The sequence below is a fragment of the Hyperolius riggenbachi genome, chromosome 9 (assembly GCF_040937935.1).
Source record: "Hyperolius riggenbachi isolate aHypRig1 chromosome 9, aHypRig1.pri, whole genome shotgun sequence".
In the NCBI taxonomy this organism is placed as follows: Eukaryota; Metazoa; Chordata; class Amphibia; order Anura; family Hyperoliidae; genus Hyperolius; species Hyperolius riggenbachi.
In genome coordinates, this window is record NC_090654.1 from 271291702 (window position 1) to 271319464 (window position 27763).

General features: G+C 45.7%; 1 protein-coding gene across 6 annotated transcripts in view; it reads right to left on the minus strand.

The window, feature by feature from the left end:
• The window catches only part of FOXN3 (forkhead box N3), a 294461-nt gene that overhangs the window by 73443 nt on the left and 193255 nt on the right, over positions 1 to 27763 (minus strand). For all 6 annotated transcript variants that reach the window (XM_068252254.1, XM_068252249.1, XM_068252251.1 and 3 more), the window contains exon 4: positions 3089 to 3153. In XM_068252254.1, the coding sequence (XP_068108355.1) occupies positions 3089 to 3153 (65 nt within the window). The remainder of the gene's footprint in view (positions 1 to 3088; positions 3154 to 27763) is intronic.

Genomic DNA, 27763 nt, shown 5'->3' on the forward strand with positions numbered 1-27763 from the left:
ACTTGCATCTCAACAGGGGCGCCTCGTGTAGGCCTCCTTGTACCCCCATTGCTTACCTGTGGTGCATATGCGCATCCTGGGAGCAAACACACCAAAAAGGGGCGAGGGGGGGGTAGTGTTGCACCGGGGGTGTGTCTGTCCCCCCCCCCCCCCCTCGCCCCTTTTTGGTGTGTTTGCTCCCAGGATGCGCATATGCACCACAGGTAAGCAATATTCGTAAGGTTAGGGCATCTATCCTTTGGGGGGCAGCGTGGATGGTTCTCTCCGGGCGTAGGCCGCGTCTGGGGAGTATGCCGTTTATGCGTTCTCGCCCCCCCCCCCCCCCCGTGGGGGGCAGTTGCGGCGCTCCTGGGCAGTGGATGTTTTGTGGGGGCGTTTGCGCTGCCCTTCATTTCCTGGGGGTACAAGGAGACCTACACGAGGCGCCCCTGTTGAGATGCAAGTATTTGCGTGGGCCAACTCCTGCAGGAATGTCAGGGAGTTAGCCTTAGATCCTGCACCACTGGTAGGCGATTGCAGTTTGCAACGCTCTGCCATTTTAATTAGACGAGAGTCAGTTAAATTTCAAATTTGAATGAGTCAATAGACTTGAGGCAGCCAGTATATAAGTCAGGTGAAACTGGTTAGATGCACACACCTCTGTTTCTCCCTTTGCAATGCAGAAAGTTTAAACAGTAGAGCGCCCTCGGCAGCACCACCAAAGAATGAAATCGATTCACAATCGGTTTGCAGTAAAGGCAGCCATACGATCCCTCTCTGATCAGATTCGATCAGAGAGGGATCTATCTGTTGGTCGATCTAATGGCAAATCGACCAGTGTATGGTCACCTTAAAGAGACTCTGTAACCTCAAAAACCTCCCCTGGGGGGTACTCACCTCGGGTGGGGGAAGCCTCCGGATCCTAATGAGGCTTCCCACGCCGTCCTCTGTCCCACGGGGGTCTCGCTGCAGCCCTCCGAACAGCCGGCGACAGGCCCGACTGTAATTTCAATATCTACCTTTGCAGGCTCCAGCGGGGGCGCTGTGGCTGCTTTCCTCTCCGAACTACACGGAAATACCCGATCTCAGTCGGGTCCGCTCTACTGCACAGGCGCCGGAAACTTGCGCCTGCGCAGTAGAGCAGACCCGACGGCGATCGGGTATTTCCGTGTAGTTCGGAGCCGACAGCCGTCAGAGCGCCTGCGCAGGAGCCAGGAAGGTAAATAATGACGTCATCTTGTACGGAGGGCTGCAGCGAGACCCCCGTGGGACGCAGGACGGCGTGGGGAGCCTCATTAGGATCCGGAGGCTTCCCCCACCCGAGGTGAGTACCCCCCAGGGGATCTTTTGATGTTACAGATCCTCTTTAACTGTTATAAATCGATTACCTCCAGCACGAAGCGCAGCGACGCAGGCAAAGTACAGAGACAACGTCGTAATACTGTAATCAGCAAAGCTCCCCACAATTCCCCTCCCCCCCATACTTCTCCTCAATAGGGATGGTCAATGAGATTCAAATTGCTCCGAGTTGAAGCAGGACTATGCAAATTTTGCATGCAAATTCATGCAGCTTGAAAATTAAATTCTACCACACATATAAAGCACATGACATTGTCTGACTGCGATTTGCACAGGTGTGATCTGACAATAATTCATGGCAAGTAGCAGAGTGGAACATGTTATGCCTGTACACACAATGATATTTCCCGCCAGATCGATGGGTCGAATGGATAACTTCCCACATGTCCGATCTGCTGCCAGAAACAGGATTGATTTTGTGCAGTGTCTGAAAATTGATCTCATTTGGGAATCTTGACGTTAAAATAGCATTGTGTGTACAAGGCAACAGAAGCATATTTCTAAAGTAACACGACAGCCAGTTTACTATCAGTATAGTGCACTCAGCAGCTAGTTTAGTATCAGTGCAGGCACAGAATACCAGCCTATAATGTACAAACTGGAGGTGGCAGAGATCAGCACACACCGCAGCTAGTTAACCATCAGCACAGGTCAAGAGTAACAGCTTATACTGTTTATACTGGAGGCAGCAAAGATCAGCACTCGATGCAGCTAGTTTACTATCAGTACAGGCACAGAGTAGCTTATACTGTACATACTATAAGTTTCAGAGATCAGTGCACACTGCAGTTAGTTTACTATCAGTACAGGCATAGGGTAACAGCTTATACTGTACATACTGGGGGCAACAGAGATCCACACAGTACAGGTACAAAGTAACAGGTTATACCGTACATATTGGAAGTAGCAGAGATCAGCACACACAGCAGGTCGTTTACTATCAGTACAGAGTAAAAGCTTATATTGTACATACTGGAGGTAGCAGAGATCACCACACGCTGTAGGTAATTTACTATCAGTACAGCCACAGAGTAACAGCTTATACTGTACATACTGGAGGTAGCAGCGATCAGCAGAGACTGCAGCTAGTTTACTATCAGTACAACACATAGTAACGGCCTATACTGTACATACTGGAGGTAGCAGGGATCAGCAAAGACTGCAGCTAGTTTACTATCAGCACAGGCACAGAGTAACAGCTTACACTGTACATACTGCAGGTAGCAGTGATCAGCACACACTGCAGCTAGTTTACTATCAGTACAGGCACAGAGTAACAGCTTATACTGTACATACTGGGGGTAGCAGAGATACGCACACACTGTAACTATCAGTCCCTGTAACACTCCTGTCCCTGGCTATTGGCGTTAAGTGTGACGGCGGTCGCTATAGGAAACTAAAAAAGTCAGGCGTTTTAGTCTGCAGTAGTAGTACGACTACTAAAAACAACAAAAATGTAATATTTACAGTAACAAAGTGGAATGAGTAACACCCAGCACAAACTTTTCGGACTTTATTTTTCTATACAAACAAAACTTCAGAAGTGGGTGATCATCTTCCACCCCAGATCCATTCCACACATAAATATCCCAGCCTGGCCAGGTGACTGGCAGATGCCCTGAGCACAATATGAGAACCTCCACGTCTGAAGTGCAGACAGACAACTGGCCAATAGGAAAGGTGGAGCTCCCATTGGGGGGCCGGACAGGAAGAAGTGTTGGGAAGAGAGGCGGGGCCAGCAGGGACTTACCTTGTAGCAAAGCTCCGTTCTTCTTGAAGAAGCCACTTCCTGGCCACAGCGGAGGAACTGATGTGCTGCAAGGGAACCAGAAACACCAATGATTAAACACAAAGGACACCTAAACATCAAAATACAATAATAAACTGAGTTAAACTACGTTCCACCATATTTATGTATGAATTATAAGGGGGCTTCCCACAGTGTTTGTCTTTGGGACTTTTGTACACCCATCCAGAGCCGGGACAAGGTCCTCCAGCACCCAAGGCTGAGACACCAAAGTGCACGCCTCCATCCCTCCCAACCCCGCATCACACACGGATTGCCACTAGACTAAGAGACGCCCCAGAGCCCCCCACACCTTAATCTCCAGTTATCTGGCTTGCAGTCACTGCCAAATATCCCCTTTTCTTATTTCTCTCTGCTTCAAACACAATAGGGGAATGATGGCTGAGTGAGTTGTGCGCCCCCTTCTACACTGCGCCCTGAGGCTGGAGCCTCTCTTGCCTCTGCCTCGGCCCGGCCCTGCACCCATCCATAGTTTCTGGTGTAGTTCCCGCCAATTTTCATGTAGCCATGCCCACCTTGGGAGGAAGGGGAGGAGCTCCTATCAATGGCAAGTGTGCCGAGATGGGAAATTTGGACTGCAGAGAACTACATTGATAACTACGATAAACTTAAAGTGTTTGTGAAGTGGACTTACACGGTTTAACACGTTTGGTAGACCATCTGCTTAGAATGTTTATCATTATTTACACAATTTAAAGGGAGTTGGACAAGGCCACTAAAAAACTGCCTGATCTCATGCCGGAATACAGAGCTACCACACAGGCACAACATACAATTTGTGGTGGGAGCACCTGGCGCTCAGAATGATGAGCCAAAGTGATAAAAATGTAGACAGTCACAATATTTGATCAGTCGAGCATCAAATGCGGGGAAGCACTGTAGGGGCGGCAACGCCTCTCTCAACCCACAGTGAATTGCCCGTCTTACACAAGTCTCGTAACAGTACCTCTAGACTGGATCAAATACCCCAACCGAAGATGGTGCCTTTTCCTCCTGTGGTGTAATCCGTTCCGGAATATGAAGGAAAGAGAAGGATCAATAGCGCAGCTGGGCTCAAAGCTCGCGCGGAGATACTCCGTCCTTCCCTCTCCACATCCGCCGGTAGTGACGTCACCCTCTGCGTTTCACCGCTCTCCAACCAAGTGTCGGCTTACTTCCAGCTCCCAACAACCCACATTATAAGGTTGTAAAATGGCTCAGGTCACAGATAACGTCCAGGGAACATCAGACGTCGTGAAGATCCAGTGGACATCCGTATGGAGGAAAAGTTTCAGGAATTTATATAGGAAAACAAAAACGCCAATATCTAAGCGTAACCCGTTTATTTAGATAAAATGTCTTTAAAAGGCAGTAGGTATAAAAACGATAACTCACATACGGGGCCCATAAACAGGGAACCCCGGAAGATTAGTGCGCATGTAATGGTCAATCGTAGATCAATAGACAATGGTGCCGCCTGTTACCTTTCCGACCGGTTTCGCAGTCTTGCGTAATCAGCATAATCAATCTCCCCTGATTACGCAAGACTGCGAAACCGGTCGGAAAGGTAACAGGCGGCACCATTGTCTATTGATCTACGATTGACCATTACATGCGCACTAATCTTCCGGGGTTCCCTGTTTATGGGCCCCGTATGTGAGTTATCGTTTTTATACCTACTGCCTTTTAAAGAAATGTTATCTAAATAAACGGGTTACGCTTAGATATTGGCGTTTTTGTTTTCCTATATAAATTCCTGAAACTTTTCCTCCATACGGATGTCCACTGGATCTTCACGACGTCTGATGTTCCCTGGACGTTATCTGTGACCTGAGCCATTTTACAACCTTATAATGTGGGTTGTTGGGAGCTGGAAGTAAGCCGACACTTGGTTGGAGAGCGGTGAAACGCAGAGGGTGACGTCACTACCGGCGGATGTGGAGAGGGAAGGACGGAGTATCTCCGCGCGAGCTTTGAGCCCAGCTGCGCTATTGATCCTTCTCTTTCCTTCATATTCCGGAACGGATTACACCACAGGAGGAAAAGGCACCATCTTCGGTTGGGGTATTTGATCCAGTCTAGAGGTACTGTTACGAGACTTGTGTAAGACGGGCAATTCACTGTGGGTTGAGAGAGGCGTTGCCGCCCCTACAGTGCTTCCCCGCATTTGATGCTCGACTGATCAAATATTGTGACTGTCTACATTTTTATCACTTTGGCTCATCATTCTGAGCGCCAGGTGCTCCCACCACAAATTGTATTACTTTTCTTTAGGGGTTGAGGACTGACCCTGAGTACACCCAGGCTGCTCTATCCACTAGTGCGCGACTGTTTGCTCCTCCTTTTTTTACACAGGCACAACATACTGATTTTTTGTTTGTTGTTTTTTTATTTAACTGAAAGAAAACTGTTTCCTTTTCTCAACGGCAGTTTCAAGGCTAACTGCCAAAACAGCAAGATACCAGTTGGACTGAGCAAATGCTGTTCAGGAAATGAAAACAAAGAAAACCTTGAGAATCCCCCATGAGGAGATAGACTAGTCCAAAATCTGACGGTTCTGTCAGATTTTAAACTGCTTATTTTTTTTTGTTGGAGTTGTCCTTTACGACGACCGGCGAACTGTTAATCTGAAGGACTGCACAGAGCGCTAATGACGGCGTGATAATGACACGGTAATTTATGGCGCCACGCGACCATCCTGGCACGCACCTTCCAGTATTGTGCAGAGGACCTTATAAAACGGCTGTTTTGTGTTTTTATGAGTGTTACGACCCAGAGGCATCTATAAATGAGGAACCACAATGGACGCCGGTGCCCCGGCACCTCCCCGCCACACTTCAGCGGAACTAAGGAGCGACGCAGGGCTGGCCGGCCATTCACAGGCGAAACTTCCCATCCCGACACCCATTCATGTTCTGTCTCCAGGGAACAAAGAGCCCGCTCTCACCGCAGCTACCCACAATCCTCGCTGACAATCAGGACCGCACCACTCTCTGACAAGGACCCTTCACGGAGGCTAAAGAGCCCGCTCACACTGTAGCTACCCACAATCCTCGCTGACAATCAGGACTGCGGCTCGTTCTGACAGGGACCCTTCATGTAAGATCAGACTCGCCAAAACCCATCCGCTGCTGTGTACATCTCATGCTGGCCACACACATACAGATTTCCACCCAATGTTCTAAAACAATTGATTTCCACCCAATGATCCAAAACCATCGATTCCTCTCTGAAAGACATGGATTTAAAAATAATTGATTCCTACCACACACAAAACATTGGTTAAAGGGGCACTATGGTGAAAAATTGTAAAATTTAAAATTTGTGCAAACATAAACAAATAAGAAGTACATTTTTTTCCAGAGTAAAATGAGTCATAAATTACTATTCTCCTATGATGCTGTCACTGACAGAAGCAACAGGTTTTGGTCTAGTCCATGTCTTCATGGGGGATTCTCAGGGATTTATTTATTTTCAAAAGCACTTAGTGAATGGCAGTTGCTCTGTCCAACTGCCAAAAAAACTGTGTAGCGAGCAGGGAAGCTGGCCAGCATCATTGTTTAAATCCTTTTTAGAGAATATCTTTATAAGGAATAAAAGCCTTGCTGAGAATCCCCTATGAAGAGATGGACTAGTCCAAAACCTGTCACTTCTGTCAGATTTCTACTACCTACTGTAAGTGACAGCAACATAGGAGAAAAGTAATGTATGGCTCATTTTACTCTGGAAAAAATGTGCTTCTTATTTGTCTATGTTTGCACATATTTTAAATGTTACAATTTTTCACCATAGTGCCCCTTTAAAGAGGCCCTGTAGTGACATACAGAAAAATGCAGTGAATGATTCAGTATACATGTTTTTATGGTAATTATCCTGATTTCAGCATCAGTAGCACTTCCTATATCTATATATTGCTGTATATTGGTATGTGAACCCGCCCTCCCAGCAACACTTATGGTGGCCACATGGTACAATTTTTCTGTTCGATTTTACCCCAATTCGATTAAAACGATTGATTGTGTGGAAAAAAAAAATAGAGACAAAATAATTTTTTGCGATCTATAAATTTGATCGAAATTGCCTTTTTCTCAATTAAAATCGATTGGAAAAAATCAGATAAATGTTGTCAAGAAGTTGAATGGTGAGTGGCAAGTTGTATGAAAGTCATTCGACCTAATACAGAAGTTTACATTCAAGGATAAAGAAACTATTTGTCAAAAGGGGCACATTAGATATAATTTATTTCTTCACTGTAATAAATGGAGAGTTGTTGATTAAAGCGGACCTGAACTCAGAACTCCTCTCTGCTCTGAAAGATACACGACAGCATAATAACCTTTACACAAAAACAGCGGATACAAATCTTGGTACTTATCCGTTAGCCGGGCGCATCCGGCAGGTGGCGACAAAACTCCACCAGAGTTACGTCTTTCCCTACTATCCATGGCGGCCTGGAGGGGGAATAGTAATTAGCGCCACCTGCCGGATGCGCCCGGCTAACGGATAAGTACCCAAATCTTTAAATTAAAAAGCCGTTTCTACTTCCGGATTCATGGAAGCAGACATATTGTTTACAGCCTGTGCTTTCAAATGGGCTTATCTGCCATCTCTGCCATAGGCAGTCATGTGACACGGGGGAGATCAAATTACAACTAGTGATTAGACACAGATGAGGGGAAATTAGACAAGCTAAACTCTCCAAATACTAACAGGGTGTATCCTTAATAGATTCCAGTAGGATAGCCATTGAACACTGATGGAACCGCAGCATTGCGCTGTAACACTACAGCGTCAATCTAGCACCGCTCCTGCCCAACCCAACCTAGAGTTTCCATCTTGTCCGATCTAAACGTTTGATTGATTTTAGGTCACAAGCGATCCAACTTCGATCAATTGGATACTTGAAATCTATTTCCATTCGATTTGATCAGCATGATCGAATCTGCAGGAAATCGAATAAGAAGATGGACGTGTGTATGGGCACCTTGATTACTGACCCCGCAACAGAGACCAGCAGCATACTGGCCCACGTAAGCTTACTAATGGATAAGTTTAAAGTGTACCAGAGATGAAGCACCCTCATGTATTTTACCATATATATCAGTGGGAACATTAGAGAAAACACCTACCCTGCTCTCTGTTTCATCCTTCACTGCTCAGCCTGCTTGTTATCAGCCCTGATAAAATCCCCGACTGAGCATTCAGTCTGGCTGGAATCATTATAGCTGAGTCATTATAGCAGAGCCAGAATGGGGCAGGCTTGGGCTTGAAAAGACATCAGAGAAGACAGACTCAGCTATAATGATTCCTGAGCAAAGCAAGACTGAATGCTCAGTCGGGGATTTTATCAGGGCTGATAACAGGCAGGCTGAGCAGTGAAGGATGAAACAGAGAGCTGGGTAGGTGTTTTCTCTAATGTTCCCACTGATATATATGGTAAAATACATGAGGGTGCTTCGTCTCTGGTTCCCTTTAAATAAATTAAACGTAATAATTTGTGAGAAAACAGAAATATCAGGGCCCCTATTCAATTCACTTTTTCTCCTACGTTTTATCCTAGGTGCTATTGTCACACCTTATCAATAAAATGCATTTTAAGCCAGCAGCAAGCAAGGAAATACTCAGAATAATTCTGCAGTACTTTTTCCCCTACTACTTGGCACATTCCCAATTGCAAAGTGCTGAAAAGTTATTTTAAACAGAAGATTGAAAAATTATCTCCTAGACCAGTGATGGCTAACCTTGGCCCTCCAGCTGTGACAAAACTACAAATCCCATCATGCCTCTGCCTCCCCGAGTTATGCTTAGAGCTGTCAGAGTATTGCAATGCCTCATGGGACTTGTAGTTCCACCACAGCTGGAGTGCCAAGGTTAGCCATCACTGTCCTAGGAGAAAACCTAGGAGTATGGTATTGATCACACTTGTATGCGCGAGAACCGCAGATGATACCCCGCAAGCATTTTCCAGCACAATGGTGCGTGGACGTGAACTCTTACACGGGACAGAAGGAACACATCGAGAAATGCACCCTGTATGTATTTAGAGAGTTTAGCCCATCGGACTCCCCTTCATCTGTGTCTAATCACAAGTGTAATTTGATCCCTCAGCTGTGTCAGCTGACTGACATGGCACAAAAGATGTTAACAATATGTCTGCTTCCATGAAAGCAGGAAGTGGACACACTGCAGATTTATTGCAGGATTTGTATCAGCTGTAACAAAGAAATGTTTTCCTTTAAAGCGGATCCAAGATGAAAAACTAACTATAACAAGTAACTTTTATATATATCTAAAGTTTAGATAGTTTACACAGCAAATCTAGCTGCAAGCAGCTTCAAAAGTTTATGCTTATTTATTGCCGTGATACAATGAGGGCAGCCATGTTCTGTTTGTCACACTGCACTGAGGCAAGCTGATAGCATCTCCAGCCCTCAGCCTACGTAAAATTTCACTCCCCCCTCCTCCTTCCTCCCCTCTGACTCTGAAATCAATGGCTAGTAACCTCCTCCTCCTCCTGCCCAGACTGAGCTCCCATAAGCTCTTGTACCTGGGACTGAGTGCCAAGGCTCTCTGAAAAGCTGTGGGCGAGGCTTGTTTAGATTATAGGGAATTAGAGTATTAAAACAAAAAAAACAAAAAAAAAAGTATTTGTCTTGAGGAATGCCCTATAAACAATATGAAAGGAACACAATTATGCAATGAGTAAACGTTTATCTCGGATCCACTTTAAAGAGGATCTGTAACATGAAAAGATCCCCTGGGGGGTACTCACCTCGGGTGGGGGAAGCCTCCGGATCCTAATGAGGCTTCCCACGCCGTCCTCCATCCGTCAGGGGTCTCGCTGCAGCCCTCCGTGGAGTCCGTGCAGCGGTGACGTCAATATTTACCTTCCTGGCTCCTGCGCAGGCGCTCTGACGGCTGTCTGCTCCGAACTACACGAAAATACCCGATCGCCGTCGGATCTGCTCTACTGCGCAGGCGCAAGTTTCCTGCGCCTGCGCAGTAGAGCGGACCCGAATGAGATCGGGTATTTCCGTGTAGTTCGGAACGGAAAGCAGCCACAGCGCCCCCGCTGGAGCCAGCAAAGGTAAATATTGAACTGACAGTCGGGCCTGTCGCCGGCTGTTCGGAGGGCTGCAGCGAGACCCCCGTGGGACAAAGGACAGCGTGGGAAGCCTCATTAGGATCCGGAGGCTTCCCCCACCCGAGGTGAGTACCCCCCAGGGGATCTTTTTAATGTTACAGAGTCTCTTTAAAGGTTATTATGCTGTTGCTTGTATTTTAGAGCAGAGAAGCAGTTCAGGTCTGCTTTAACTTGAGTTTTTTAGTTTTTTTACAGTAGCCATTGAATGCAAAACCACATGAGTTGTGCAAGAAACTAGTGCAGGTTCAATCTTTTTTATTTATTTATTTATTTATTTTTTACGCATATGCCTCTGGAAAAGGCATAGTCCCCTAAGGGCCCGTTTCCACTATCGCGAATCTGCATGCGTTTCCTGCATGCAGATTCGCACAGCCAATACAAGTGGATGGGCCTGTTTCCACTTGTCAGCTTTCCTGAGCGTTTTTCTGTGCAGGGTTTTTCTGCACGGCAGAGCCCTCAGAATTCGCCTGCGTGTGGAATGCATGCGAATCGCCGCTAATGTATTTAATAGGGAAATTCGAAATACACCCGCATGCAAAATTCGCATCTCACACTAGTTGAAGGAAATGTAGTTGATGAATAAAACTCACAAAGGTGGGTTGCAAAGGGGGCAAACGACCACTGTAGACAGGTGGGGATGTACGACCCCGACTCCACTCGGGTGTCCAGGCAGAGCTGGAGGTGGTCACACTCTTGTGAACCCCCTCCCCCCCCCCTCCTCCCAAAGACCTATGAGGTGGTTGATGAGATGATACCCTTCCCAGGAGGGAAAAGGCACAGGGTACAAGTGAAAGAGGAGCCCGAAAAATGTAAAATACATTAAAACCAAATAAAATAGAAAACAAGTGAGTTGACTGAATTCAATGAAGACAAATTCATGAATAAGATGAATTTTTGCTTTTTTTGCCAGTGCTTTATAATGAAAATTCATCTTAGGGCTGGTGCACACCAAAAGCGCTTCTGAGCTCTTTTAAAAACTCCAGCCTTTTGAAAAGCGCTTGGCTAATGTATTTGAATGGGATGGATCACACCAGAGCGATGTGATTTTCTCCCAAACGCAAGTCCTGCAGCATTTCTGCTGATATCTGAGGCGATTCTGCCTCAATGTTAAGTATAGGAAAGTGGAAAATCGCTTTGAAATGCGCTAGATCAGTGATTTTCCAAGGGTTTTTATTACAAGAGCTGTTCAGTTACAGCTTTACTGTAGCAAAAAATAAAAACCGCTACACCAAAACGCCCCAAAAATTGCTAGGCATGCTATAAAATCGCTAAGCACATGCAGAAAAATCACTTCCAAAAAGCGCTGAGCGTTCGCGATTATGCTAGCGTATTTTGGTGTGCACTGGTCCTTATACATGAATGTCTTCACTGAGGTAAGCAACCCCACTTTTTTCTATCTTTTTATTTGGTTTTAACGTATTTTATCTTTTTTGGGCGCCTCTTTCCCTTGTACCCTGTAAGTGAACAGACTGAGGGTCCAGGCGTGAGAAAGTTGTTATTTGGGAGTCAATGTTGTGCATTCCATGAAGCAATTACAGGAGTGGTGAGACCAGAATAGCCATAGTGTCATCTCAGGGCACACAGTGGCACCAGGACATCTGAAGTCCGCAGGCTCTGTATAATTCCTCCAATCAGGACAGCCAGATATGTTACACTGAACAGGCACTGTGAGAACCAGTCTGGCTGCTGCACAGACCACTCCCATTTTTGTTGCTTGGCAACAGGCAACAATAGGGCGATCAGATTCCCGGGAAGGGATTTCTTTCAAGGTGAAAGTCAGCGGCGGGTCACAGATTGCTGGAGAGGCGGCAGCCTTGTTCTCTCACGGATTCTGCTATCTCCATAGCCACTCATGCACCAGCAGCAGAATCACATCCTTAATAGGGCTGATCGGAACCGCAGGCAAATATCCAATTTTGTGTTCTGAATTTTGTGTTCCATTGAAGTCAATGTGGTCTATGGTTCGGCCTATGAGGCTTCGGAAACAAGATTTTTTTCAAGCAAACACAGCATTAAACACAAATGGTTCGGAAAGTGAAAATTGGCCTCAAGAATTTTTGGCAAACAGTGACGCCAACAAGATGGCCACCTAAGAATCCCCGGTCCCTGGAGGCCACGTTAGAGTGGCAGAACGAGTGGTTTTCAAATGGATCACGGGTCCGATGGACCAGGGCAGGGGATAAGGGCTGTGGAGTCGGTACAAAAATAATCCGACTGACTCCAACTCCTCTGTTTATGAAACCTCCAACCTCAGGTACCCAAAATTGCTCCGACTCCTCGACTCAGACTAACTGCACAGCCCTTGCAGGGCTATGGAGGGGGTACAAAAATCATCCGACTCCTCAGTTTACGAAACAACCGACTCCAGCCAGGTACCCAAAAACCAGGGCTGTGGAGTTGAGGAGCCGGAGTAATTTTGGGGAGTTGGAGTCGTGGTTTCAATAAACCGAGGAGGATGAGTTTTGAACAAAATCCATTGCCTTTGTAAAAATTAGACTAAGGAGTCAGAGTCGAGGAGTCGGAGCCATTTTGGGTACCTGGAGTCGGTGGTTTCATAAACTGTGGAGTTGGATCATTTTTGTACCGACTCCACAGCCCTGCAGGGGATGCCTTGCCACCCCGCCCCCATTTTGCCACTTTAGTGTGGCCTCTGGGGACCAGAGAACCCTTGGCGGCCATTTTGTTGGCAGAAAAATCTTGTTTCCCAAGACAATTTTTGCATCTGCAGAATGGAATACGGTACTCAAAAACGGTGTAATTTCTGATTTTTGTGACTTTACTCGGAACAGCCGAATTCCGATGCGAAAAGCTGAACTCAGAACTGTTCCGAGTCCGAGAGCTTATTCCTAATCCTCAATGTGCATAACAACTACATGCTCAGCATCGTCCAACTCCTCATCTGTCTCCTCCACCTGACTTCTAATGGCCATTCCCTCACTGCACTGCCTGACAGCTCACTGCCCGTGTGCGGAGAAGTAATGGTTGTTGTAAGTCTTATTAAACTGACGACACCAACTGAAGTGGGGGATCCTTGCTTACAGGGGAGGAGCCATCAGATTTTGAAAAGCAGCATCGAGGTCTGATTTCTGCTGATGTCAATTTGCATTGCAGTGTTCTGTGATTTTAAGTAGCTTTTAAAAGTAGCTGGGTGGGGCGTAACCCTTTCTTACAGCTTAGGAGGAGGGGGTGAGCTGATGACAGCCAGGTGCTCCCCAAAAGGAGAACACTGCCAGTGATTAAGAATCGTGACGCAATCGCAGGGAAATTGCTACATGCAGCATGTTTGCGATCGTCGGAAACGCGCTGCAATCATTGCAGTGTTAAGCTGGCCACTAATGGTCCAATTTCTAGCGAAAAATCGTTCGAGCGATCAGAAATTCTGATCGGATTGGTTGTAAATAATCTCCATCGGTGGACACAATCTATTATGAACGAGTGAAAAAAATGTCACCCGAACGAATTTTCGTCGAACGAAAATTTGGATTTTCTTGGTGGTCGTAATAGATAGGAAGCAATGATTGGTTAGTTGATGGTGTAGTGAACGATTTTTCGTCCGATCAGAATTTCTGATCGCTCGAACGATTTTTCAAAAGAAATTGGACCGTTAGTGGCCAGCTTTAGTAATCTCATAAGATTACTTGTGCAGTGGCACTTTGCTGATCGCCAGGGATCGCGGGCAAAAAGCACCTTTGACTCCAGGGCTCTGCATGGCACAGATACAACCAGCCACACGTTTTATTGCAGTTTGAGACTAGGGGCAGAGAAAGAAATGTAAATAACATTGTGGTGATGAAAATTGTATGTAGCTTATAGAATCTTCTTGATCATATCTACTTGGGATGGAGTGGGGAGGTATAGAAAGGAAATTTATTGCTGTTAGGGTCCCAGTTGAGGAGACTCGGCATCCTAATACCGACCAGTCAAAATATCAGCAATATTTTTTGTTTAAAAGGAAATAAACATGGCAGCTTCTATATCCTTCTCACTTCAGTTGTCCTTAAGGGGGGAACTGAAAATAATATAATGAATAAAATTGCTTATTGTTTACAATATTCATTTATAGATGAGTCAGTGTTTGCCCATTGTAAAATCTTTCCTCTCCCTGATTTACATTTCGGAATGTATCACCGGTGGCGACATCTTTAGTCCTGCCAGGTGATCTCTGCAGAATGTTTGTTTACTGAGAGTTCTATCCACAGAGAGAGAAATTGCTTGTTTGGCAGTTGGAAACAGCTGTTATTTCCCACAATGCAACGTGGTTCACAGACAGCAAACTGTCAAGACCATGGTCAAGACATCACACTGTTAGCCATACAGATATCCCCGATTATATATTTGAGAAAGGGTAAAGATTTCTCTTGGGAATGGGGGTTTCGGCTACTGGTCGGGATGAAGTTAAATCCTGGGTTAAAGTTCCCCTTTAAAGGACTGCCTAAGTGAGAGGGATATGGAGACTGCCATATTGATTTCCTTTTAAACAATACAGGTTGCCTGGCAGCCCTGCTGATCTATTTGGCTGCAGTAGTGTCTGAATCAAACCAGAAACAAGCATGCAGCTAATCTTGTCAGATCTGACCATGTCAGACACACCTGATCTGCTGCATGCTTGTTCAGGGTCTATGGCTAAAAGTATTACAGGCAGAGGATCAGTAGGATAGCCAGGCAACTGGTATTGCTTAAAAGGAAACAAATATGGCAGCCTCCATATCCCTCTCACTTCAGTTGTCCTTTAAATTTTCCTCCAGCAGTCACTGTTATCCCTCCAGGCGCAGCAGTGTAATAATCAAGCAGTAAATATCTTCAGGCAGGCCTAGTAGAGGGGACTACAGGCGTCAGTGTATGGGAAGAGATGCAGGACAGGCCGGGGGACGTGGGCTCCACATACAATGGAGGCTCTGTTACTAAGAGGACGAGTTCTGCCGATATATTCAGCCGGCTTTAAACAGAGTCATTATTGAAGAACACAAACAGGCCACGGCGAGGAAAAGGAGGGATGTGCGTAACGAGATAGCCAAACAAGTGCGTGCGACAGAGAGATAAACACCCTCCTGCACCATCGCCCCAGATCCTGGGGGTCAGAAGAGACACCCTCCTGCACCATCGCCCCAGATCTTGGGGGTCAGACAGAGCGCTGCGCAGCCCACACTATGACACAGAGAGCAAGGGTTGAAGTCCTACAAAATTCAAAAATACATTTTTCCTCTTAAACAATAAACAGCAACAGTAAAAGACTGATAAACGCATGATTAAAGTGGACCTGAACTCTTGCACAGGACAGAAGGAAAACAGAGAGAATTGCACCCTGTATGTATTTAGAGAGTTTAGCCCAGGCATGAACAAACTTCGCCCTCCAGCTGTTGAGGAACCACAAGTCCCACAATGCATTGCAGGAGTCTGACAGCCACAGTCATGACTCATTAAGGCAAATGCATTGTGGGATTTGTAGTTCCTTAACAGCTGGAGGGCCAAGTTTGCCCATGCCTGGTTTAGCCTGTCTAATTACTCCTCAGCTGTGGCTAATCACAACTGTAATTTGACCTCTCAGCTGAGTCAGCTGGCTGCCTGGCCAGAGCAGCTAATGTGTAACCACAGGATGTCTGCTTCCATGAAAGGAAGAGGTAGACACTCTGCAGACTTATTGCAGGATTGGTATCAGCTGTAACAAAGTAATGTTTTTCTTTAAAGGTTATTATGCTGTTGCATATCTTTTAGAGCAGAGAGGAAGTTCAGAGTTCAGGTCCGCTTTTAAACTGTACTAAGCTTAATGCAGAGTGGACTGCTGTCAAGCAAAACAAACGATGTATGAAAGTTTGAGCAAAAATCATTACCACCAAAGGTAAAAGACCGTGATTATAGTCCATGTACACCAGTCCAGGCGGATCAGTTCCAAGGATAATCGTGTTCATATCAAACGATGACAAACAATCATTCCAAACTACTCGTGTGGCAAATTCTGCACTTCTGGGTCTTCATATTTGCGTTTCCGCTATTGATTGGATCCATGAACAGTCATTGTGCCGTTGTGAGATTCAACTGTGTTCCGATGCCATTCATTTCTCATCGGATATCACATCTTTTTTTTAATGATAGTTATCGAGCGTCTGCACAGAGCTTCGAAGTATAAATAAAAACTAGAAATAGCTTCAGGTCGCATTCACAGTGGGACGTTGCGTTTTAATGCAACGTCAAAATCACAACGTGTCTGCGTTAAGGGGTAAAGCACTGCAAGCAATGAGTTACCACAACGCAACATTTTCAATGCGGCTTTAGGGTCGCACTGTGAACGGCCGATAGGATTAGCACTGCAGTGCGGCAAGCTGCGCTATAAGACTTTATAATGCAGCTCAGCAACGTGGCACTGTGAATGCGATCTAAAGCTCACTGATAACATGGTCTTGTAATTAATGGTGCATACACACATCCAATTTTGATTGTCCAATCACTGATAAATTGTACCACCTCCATATAGTATGAGGATCATCAGACCAAGCGCTCATACTATATGGAAAAATTGGTCAAGGCATGGCCAATCAATATTGTATGTGTATATCAGGCTTAAAGTGAACCTCCAGACTAAAAAGGCTTGCTGTTTCTTTAATAGGTTCACAGCATCAGAACTTTGTTTTTCATATCCAAGCCTAATTTTTAGCTGCTTAGAAGCTAAGCTCCACCCCATCAAAGAAAACTGCCCAGGCATTTTTCTCCTGATGCTGTGCAAAGCATGATGGGATTTCTGACGTTGTTCTCGTCGCCTAGCAACTGGGAGAGGTGATCAGGACACAGGACAATTGGAACTGTGCGTCATGCTCCCTGTCACTTCCTTTCAACCAAAAAGATGGCTGCCCCTATGAAATCACAAACATTTGCCTGTTCTTTTAAAACAGGGTGGGTAAGAGATTATATTACCTATCCATTTTAATTAACATAACTAATGTAGCTTAATGACAGTATGTTTGCTTAGGCTGAAGTTCATCTTTAAATGATTCCTGTGCAAACAAAGTAGAGAAAGTTTCCCCTCTGAAAACAGCAGAAGCTATTGTGCACTGGTTACACAACTTAGCACAACTCAACTCAGTCTGAGCACTTCAACAGGCAATCACTTCAAAATGTATCAATTAGCTTGTGAGTGAAGTAAAAGTTACAGTATTAACCCTTGCAACAACCATTCATACTTCATTTTCTCTGTTATTAGTTTTTTGCTGCGTTTAACGATTCAGACCATAGATGAGATTAGCGTTTCATCCCACTTTAAGGTAGGGCAATCTGATAGGCATTATCAAATCAAGGAAAATTCAGATTAAAAGTCGGGGACTACAAATGATCAATTTTGAGCAAAAGATCGCATTAAACTTGGCAATGGCATTAACTCATCACTCGGAATGGCTGCTTTGATCGGTATAAAGTTGGTCGTGACTCTAGACATCATCGAAAAACCGAGAATCAGAACGCATAAACAGCTCTTGTTAGGAAAAAAACATACAAAAATGTTCTAAAAAATGCGTGAAAATTTGCACATTTTTTTCTTTTTGCATGCAGATTTTTGCATGCTAAAAGCAAACCTGTAGTGTAAAGGTGCCCATTGCTGTTACAATTACTTTCATCAAATGCAATCATTTGATGCGATTTGAATAATCACAACTAATCGGATGGCAATTATTAATTGTTCCCATTAACAGAACGACTTAAAGGACTTCTGTCGTGAAAATCTTAAAATTTAAAATGCATTGTAAACAAATACAAATGAGAAGTACGTTTATTCCAGAGTAAAACGAGTCATAAATTACTTTTCTCCTATGTTGCTGTCACTTACAGTAAATAGTAGAAATCTGACATTACCGATAGATTTTGGACTAGCCCATCTTCTCATGGGGGGTTCACAGGGTTTCCTTTATTTTTAAAAGCACTTAGTGAATGGCAGTTGCTCCGTTCAACTGCCAAAAAAGTGTGCAGTGAGCAGGGAGGCTGGCCAGCATCATTGTATAAATCTTTTTCAGGGAACGTCTTTATAAACAATAAAGGCCATGTAGAGAATCCCCCATGAAGAGATGGACTAACCCAAAACCTGTCGGTAATTTCAGATTTCTACTACTTACTGTAAGTGACAGCAACATAGGAGAAAAGTAATTTATGGCTCATTTTACTCTGGAAGAAATGTACTTCTTATTTGTATGTGTTTTACATTTTAAGATTTTTGCGACCGTTCCTCTTTCAGAAGGTTTTATATTTCGATTCCATCATAAAATCCAACTTTCAGAACTTTTATTTTTTTTACCAATCAACCAAAAAATCATACCACATCAATTTGCGCCACAAACGGCGCAATTCTCTATTCAATTCAATCACAAAAAGTGCGTTGAAAGATCAAATCTATAGGAAAAATTTTACCCTTACTGGGCACCTTAAAGGACAACTGAAAGGGAGAGGTATATGGAGGCAGCCATGTTTATTTCCTTTTAAGCAATACCAGTTGCCTGGCAGCCGTGCTGATCCTCTGCCTCTAATACTATTAGCCATAGCCCCTGAACAAGCATGCAGCAGATCAGGTGTTTCAGACTTTAAAGTCAGATCTGACAAGATTAGCTGCATGCTTGTTTCTGGTGTTATTCAGATACTACTGCAGAGAAATAGACCAGCAGGGCTGCCAGGCAACTGGTATTGATTAAAAGGAAATAAATATAGCAGCCCCAGTACACCTCTTACTTCAGTTCCCCTTTAATCGAGGCCTACACAGGACTGTGCAGAGCAGAAAAGCAGGATTTTTGATTGGCTGCTCAGGTTTTCTACCCTTTGCTGTGGTTATAATAAATAGGGCCTCGCTGTCTGAAGAAGCCACAGCTTCGGGTCAGCGCAGCCGCGTCCTGCTGTGATTGGTGCGTGACCCGTGTTTACGCCAATGGCACACGTGTTCCATATTATCTTACAACGCTGGTATGCATCGCTATGGCGACGGGGAAGTCCGCAATACGGAGGGGACAGATCTGTTCCGCGCACGCCGCCATCCCCTCGCCTTCCGGAGGCAGCGCTCTATAAACGGAGGTCTGTGTGATCCTGGGCGTCGTTAACCCCCGCAGTGCCAGCCTCTGATACTGAGGGGTAGCCGCACAGGCTGGAGGCGCCGCACCACGGGAACGGTTAAGTTTATGTCATCCTGAAAGGGAAATTCTGACTCGGCTCACGCAGGAAAAATGCCAGAGTGAGTTTATTAGGAATGCTGAGAGCGGCTGCACAGAGCCCTCATGGGAGAAATAACAATCCAACAAAGAGCTCAAGAGGGCAAAAGTATGACAATTCAATATATGGAGAGTGCTAGTCTGACCTCGTAATGAGATATATTCACTTACTCTCATAAACTAGGCAAAGGGAGAACAAAAATGAAGCATTTTCATTACAGACCAGTGACATCACTGAGAACGCAGCCTATCCATTCACTAGAGACCAGTGACATCACTGAGAGTGCATCCTATCCATTCACTAGAGACCAGTGACATCACTGAGACTGCAGCCTATCCATTCACTAGAGACCAGTGACATGACTGAGACTGCAGCCTATCCATTCACCAGAGACCAGTGACATCACTGAGAGTGCAGCCTATCCATTCACTAGAGACCAGTGACATCACTGAGAATGCAGCCTATCCATTCACTAGAGTCCAGTGACATCACTGAGAATGCAGCCTATCCATTCACTATAGACCACTGACATTGCTGAGAATGCAGCCTATCCATTCACTAGAGACCAGTGACATTGCTGAGAATGCAGCCTATCCATTCACTAGAGACCAGTGACATCACTGAGAATGCAGCCTATCCATTCACTATAGACCACTGACATTGCTGAGAATGCAGCCTATCCATTCACTAGAGACCAGTGACATCACTGAGAATGCAGCCTATCCATTCACCAGCGGCCAGTGACATCACTGAGAATGCAGCCTATCCATTCACCAGAGGCCAGTGACATCACTGAGAATGCAGCCTATCCATTCACTAGAGATTAGTGACATCACTGAGAATGCAGCCTATCCATTCACTAGAGATTAGTGACATCACTAAGAATGCAGCCTATCCATTCACTAGAGACCAGTGACATCACTGAGAATGCAGCCTATCCATTCACTAGAGGCCAGTGACATCACTGAGAACGCAGCCTATGCATTCACTAGAGACCAGTGACATGACTGAGAATGCAGCCTATCCATTCACTAGAGATTAGTGACATCACTGAGAGTGCAGCCTATCCATTCATTAGAGATTAGAGACATCACTGAGAATGCAGCCTATCCATTCACTAGAGACCAGTGACATCACTGAGAGTGCAGCCTATCCATTCACTAGAGACCAGTGACATCACTGAGAATGCAGCCTATCCATTCACTAGAGACCAGTGACATCACTGAGAGTGCAGCCTATGCATTCATTAGAGATTAGAGACATCACTGAGAATGCAGCCTATCCATTCACTAGAGACCAGTGACATCACTGAGAATGCAGCCCATCCATTCACTAGAGACCAGTGACATCACTGAGAGTGCAGCCTATCCATTCATTAGAGATTAGAGACATCACTGAGAATGCAGCCTATCCATTCACTAGAGATCAGTGACATCACTGAGAGTGCAGCCTATCCATTCACTAGAGACCAGTGACATCACTGAGAATGCAGCCTATCCATTCACTAGAGACCAGTGACATCACTGAGAGTGCAGCCTATCCATTCATTAGAGATTAGAGACATCACTGAGAATGCAGCCTATCCATTCACTAGAGACCAGTGACATCACTGAGAATGCAGCCCATCCATTCACCAGAGACCAGTGACACCACTGAGACTGCAGCCTATCCATTCACCAGAGACCAGTGACATCACTGAGAATGCAGCCTATCCATTCACTAGAAGCCAGTGACATCACTGAGAATGCTGCCTATCCATTCACTAGAGATCAGTGACATCACTGAGAGTGCAGCCTATCCATTCACTAGAGACCAGTGACATCACTGAGAATGCAGCCTATCCATTCACTAGAGACCAGTGACATCACTGAGAACAAAGCCTGCAGCATTCTCTAATGGCATAACGTGAATGAAGAGCAGGAGAACTGATCATGTGGCCAGATCAATAATCAATCAATCAATTAAAAAATCCAGCCAGACTCTCCACGGATGGATCTGTATTACCGGGGAGTGACGGTCACTGAAAGCTGGAGAGGAATACTTTCTGGTGGCTCCTGCGGTCAGCTATGGGCACAGCGGCCTCAAGCTCCCCGCAGGACATCGATTTGCCACTTCAGTCTGCAAAGTGGATTGTTTCACTTACTTGAGTAAAATTGCTGCTTTACGGCCAGAACAAAAGCAAGGAGCTTTATAATTCCATAATCTCATTTCAAATCCTTTCGCCTCTCGCCGTCCTCCTAGGCCTGAACGGCAATCCTCTTTTGGTAATCACACGGCTAATTGGTGCCAGGAAACCGCGGTTCCCGAGTTTCACTAGCGGAGTGGAAAGGTCGGCATTACACAGCGAAAAAGAGCGCAATGGAAGCCTAAATCTCAGACAGTCACATCTCCTGCTACAACTAAACATCCCGACTATATATCCTGCTACCACTAACAAAAAAGGCAGTCAGCAGAGCCACATGTGGAACAAGCACGCCATCAGATAGAATCACACCTGGAACAAGCATGCAACCAGCAGAGTCACACCTAGATCAAGCATGCAGCCACTGGAGTCGTACCTGGAACAAGCATGCAGCCACTGGAGTCGTACCTGGAACAAGCATGCAGCCAGCGGAGTCAAACTTGGAACAAGAATGCAGCCAGCAGAGTCAAACTTGGAACAAGCACACCACCAGATAGATAAAAACCTAGAACAAGGATGCAACCAGCAGAGTCGCACCTGGATCAAGCACGCCACCGGATAGAATCACACCTGGAACAAGCATGTAGCCACCGGATAGAATCACACCTGGAACAAGCATGCAGCCACTGGAGTCACACCTGGGACAAGCATGCAGCCAGATGGAATCACACCTGGAATAAGCATGCAGCCAGATGGAATTACACCTGGAACAAGCATGCAGCCAGATGGAATCACACCTGGAACAAGCATGCAGCCAGATGGAATCACACCTGGAATAAGCATGCAGCCAGATGGAATTACACCTGGAACAAGCATGCAGCCAGATGGAATCACACCTGGAACAAGCATGCAGCCAGATGGAATCACACCTGGGACAAGCATGCAGTCAGGAGTCACACCTGGAACAAGCATGCAGCCAGCACAGTCCCACCTGGAACAAGCATGCAGCCAGGTGGAGTCACACCTGGAACAAGCATGCAGCCACTCCTGGAACAAGCATGCAGCTAGTGGAGTCACACCTGGAACAAGCATGCAGCTAGTGGAGTCACACCTGGAACAAGCATGCAGTCAGTGAAGTCACACCTGGAACAAGCATGCAGCCAGCACAGTCACACCTGGAACAAGCATGCAGCCAGTGGAGTCACACCTGGAACAAGCATGCAGCCAGCAGAGTCCCACCTGGAACAAGCATGCAGCCAGGTGGAGTCACACCTGGAACACGCATGCAGCCAGTGGAGTCACACCTGGAACAAGCATGCAGCCAGTGGAGTCGCGCCCAGAACAAGCATGCAGCCAGTGGAGTCGCGCCCAGAACAAGCACACGGCCAGTGGAGTCACACCTGGAACAAGCATGCAGCCAGATGGAATCACACCTGGAACAATCATGCAGCCAGATGGAATCATACCTGAAACAAGCATGCAGCCAGCGGTCACACCTGGAACTAGCATGCAGCCAGCGGTCACACCTGGAACTAGCATGCAGCCAGTGGAGTTAGAGCACTTAATCTGCATGTTTTCATGCCACTGACGTCTCACTTCATCTTAGTGGGGAGTCTTTCTTTTACCCCTAGTGTTTCACTTCAAGCGACAAACACAGCAGGTTATGCTGCATGCGCCGCGTTTACATTTATGTGTCACTAAAATCATTTGAAATTGGGCTTTGATCAAAAGGCAATATAGTTGCATTACTAATTTAACTATGTTTTAAAACACTGGCACACAACTCGCACAATTTTATACAATCATTTATCCAACTGCCTCTACTCCGTGCCTGCTGCTGAAGTGCTGATAAGATCTGCACAAGGACGATAAGCAGCAGAAATAAATACAGCACTCAAAGCCACACTTTAAGAGCAATTAAAGTGGACCTGAACTCTTGCACAGGATAGAAGGAAACAGAGAAGTGTACCCTGTATGTATTTAGGGAGCTTAGCCTGTCTAATCCCCCCTCATCTGTAACTAATCACAAGTGTAATTTGATCTCTCAGCTGTCATCTCAGGAATCTCGACAGTCCTTGGCAGAGAAGCTAATTTGTAAACACAGGATGTTAACCCTATGTGTGCTTCCATGAAAGTAGGAAATAGACACACTGCAGATTTATTGCAGAACTTGTATCAGATGTAACAAAAGTTTTTATTTAAAGGTCATTATGCTGTTGCTTATCTAATAGAGCAGAGAAGAAGTTCTGAGTTCAGGCCTGCTTTAAAACAAAAAACCTACACAGCACAGATCATTAAAATAAAGGTAATTTTGTAAGGGAATGCCACCAAATATTCTCTTTCAGTGTGCAGCTGCCATAAACTTCTTCCAGTAAGCTTTCTGGAAACCGCAGCAACAGTTCAGAGCTTGGTGTATAAGATACCAGGGTTTACCTCTGTCTGTTGCATTGGTTTATAAGTAACATGAATTGCGATGTGGTGTGCATGGCATTCGGGCATAGGCCTCAAATCACTAAGCTTATCTCCTGTCTTTAATAACGTTTCTAGAGTGATCACCATGGTGATGAGGCATGTCGTATTCAGGAAACATTTTACCTCAGGCAAACCTACAGTTAACTCTCCTGTATTTAAGTTATCTCTTTAATCCTTAAAATAACTCCACAGTTAAAGACAGGCTGTTTATTAACTGCGTGTGACAATAACTACAGAGGAGGTAACTTAAAGAGACTCTGTAATGTCAAGACGTCCCCTGGGGGGTACTCACCTCGGGTGGGGGAAGCCTCTGGATCCTAATGAGGCTTCCCACGCCGTCCTCCGTCCCTCAGGGGTCTCGCTGCAGCCCTCCGTACAGCGGTGACGTCAATATTTACCTTCCCGGCTCCTGCGCAGGCACTCTGACGGCTGTCGGCTCCGAAGTAGGCGAAAATACCCGATCGCCGTCGGGTCTGCTCTACTGTGCAGGCACAAGTTTCCGGCGCCTGCGCAGTAGAGCGGACCCGACTGAGATCGGGTATTTCCGTCTACTTCGGAGCCGACAGCAGCCACAGCGACCCCGCTGGAGCCTGCAAAGGTAAATATTGAATCTACAGTCGCGTCTGTCGCCGGCTGTTCGGAGGGCTGCAGCGAGACCCCCGTGGGACAGAGGACGGCGTGGGAAGCCTCATTAGGATCCCGAGGCTTCCCCCACCCGAGGCGAGTACCCCCCAGGGGATATTTTTGATGTTACAGTGTCTCTTTAAGGAATGAAGAGATAAGATAACTCTCTCACTGTGTGGAGGTAAGTTCTCTCTTGCCTTATTATCTCCAGCATGATCTTAGTGAATTGAGGCCAACAATTTGTCTTTTAAAAATAGATTTTAAAAAACACCCTAAAGTCACTAGAGCAATGAATCCTTATGGGATAGTTCCTATCTGAGTGTTTCGTCTGCTTTCCGCTCAGCAAAGCGCTGCCTGTACCATCTTTAGGGTGTTTTTCCTACAATGGAAGGTATAGGAAAAAGCGCAAAGAGCTCACAAAATCGCTTTGTGCGGCGATTGCGTTCGCGCTTTTAAGATATATAGATAAATACATTGTATTTATTCTTTTCCAGGTCAAAGCGTCAGGAAGTGAAAAAATAGAATCGCTCTGCAAAAGCGCTGTACACAAAATCGTATCGCGCAGGTATGGGGGGGAAGGGGGGGAAATCACTCAACAAAAAAATAAATAAATAAATCGCAAAACGCTGGTGTTTGCGATTTTACATGTGAACAAAGTCATTCTACAAGGACTACGGTACATTTTTTTCAATGACACCTCATTTGAAAGGGATATGGAGGCTGACATATTTTTCCCTTTTAAATAATACCAGTTGCCTGTTTTCCTGCTGATGTCTTTGGCTGCAGTAGTGTCTGAATCACACACCTGAAACAAGCATGCAGCTAATCCAGTCAGACTTCAGCATACTTGTTCAGAGTCTATGGCTAAAAGTTATTAGAAGCAGAGGATCAGCAGGACAGCCAGGCAACTGGCATTGTTTAAAAGGAAATAAATATGGCAGCCTCCGTATCTCTCTCACTTCAGGTGTCCTTTAAACAACTCCTCCAAAAATTAAAGTGGACCTGAACTCTTGCACAGGACAGAAGGTACATATAGAGAAATGCACCCTGTATGTGTTTAGAGAGTTTAGCCTGTGGAATTCCCCTTCATCTGTGACTAATCTAATCACAAGTTGTCATTTGATCTCTCCCGTGTCACCTGACTGCCATGGCAGATAAGGCAGATATACAGTAAGCTCATTTGAAAGTACAGTATGTTAACAATATATCTGCTTTCACAAAAGCAGGAAGTAGAAACAATACAGGCTTTGAATCAGCAAAGAAATGTGTTTTTCTTTAAAGGTCATTATGCTGCTGCGTATCTTTTAGAGCAGAGTGGAAGTTCTGAGTTCAGGTCCGCTATAAAGGACAACCGTAATGAGAGGGATAAGGAGGCAGCCATATTTATTTCCTTTTAAATAATACCAGTTGCCTGGCTGTCCTGCTGATCGTCTGCCTATAGTAATTTTAGCTATAAACCCTGAACAAGCATGCAGCAGATCTAGTGTTTCTAACAAGATTAGCTGCATGCTTGCTTCTGGTGTGATTCAGACACTACTGCAGCCAAATAGACCAGCAGGGCTGCCGGGCAACTGGTATTGTTTAACAGGATACATATATGGCAGCCTCCATATCCCTCTCACTTCAATTGCCCTTTAAGGAGAAAAGTGTCTGTGTTTTGTCACTCGGCTATCTCTGCAGTATCCTGGGAACACATGCAGTCCTCATTTCAGGTGCTGGTGTAACAATGGACTGTGGAGGGGAAAACAAGCGATTCCGGGAGGGAATCTATTTTTATTCCCCCGGTTTCGCCTCCTGAGCACTTCGTCCGGGCTTTTTGTGATAATCCCCAATTTGACGTCTCTTCCCGAAGCGATCTGACCTCGAGATGTCATCTTGAATAATTCACGCTGCCGATGAATTTCCACCAAAAAAAAAAAAAAAAAAAAAAGAAAGAAAAAGACAAAGGCAGGTATACGTCTCGGAAGAGGCTGCCAGCCAACGCGAGTCGCTACGCGGGGGTTATCTGTCGCCATAGTAACTGTGTAGTTATACGTGCTAATGGCCTGTCCTTTTGCCAGGCAGCTAACTGCCGTGTGATGCAAGTGCACCTGTCGCTGCTAGGGGTTGCTATAGCGACGCTCCAGTTGCCATGGCGCCCAACACGCTAATCGCCTTGCGAGGGCAGACTTACGGCAGTCTTCCCCCTGCAAGCCAGCTGTTCCTCCCATCGCTCGGCGCGGATTGATTGTCTGGGCATGTGATGGAATGCTCCTTGCCGGAGATGGCGAGAAACTTCATTAAAGGAGGGGGGGGGAGATATCACGTTCCGTCTTGCAGAACAAAATATTAGACTTGCAAAATGGCCTGAGCGTCGCTGCAATCTTGTTACGAAGCCGCACGGAGGCAGACGCTCGTCGCCCTCCTCAATATTAAACTAAAAACGGAGGATTGTGTTCCGGCGGAAGATATTAACTGATTTTGGGCGGGAGAGATCTATCGAGCGAATATAAAACACAAGCGGTGCGCTGGCAGCTCTGATAATACCAAAAATGGAAGCGGAAAGTGCAGGCGAGACTTTATTACCTAGAGGACAAATACAATATTGCCGGGATGATTTGCCGAGGCGGCTACTAATGGAGCAGGACTCCAACACAACCAACCAGGTGTACGCTGTGAAAAGGAGGATTCCGATTGGCTGTCCTGCATAAAAGTTTGAATTGTCCTCTTGATTTGATAAATCACCCCTTCTATGGGCCCTTTATTTAAGAATTAGTGAGATGCTAATAGACTGTTGCGTTTCTTTTGATTGCCCCTGGTGCTCACATCCAATTTTGATTGGCCAATCGCTGACCAATTTTAACACCTCTATGTATTATGAGAGTTTACCTACGCAATCTGCACAAATAATTCAATATCTGTTGACCCTCATACTACATAGAAGTGGTAAAAATTGCTAATCATTTTAACCTCCTGGGGACTGCCTAACGCCGATGGGCGTGGCCACGACAGCAGCCCCAGGACCGGCTGCAGTTGGGGGGGGGGGGGGGGGGGGTGGGCTGCAGCCGCTCGGGAGACTGTTAGTACAGCGCAGCGATCAGTGGCTGTCCCGCTGGGGCACAAAAGA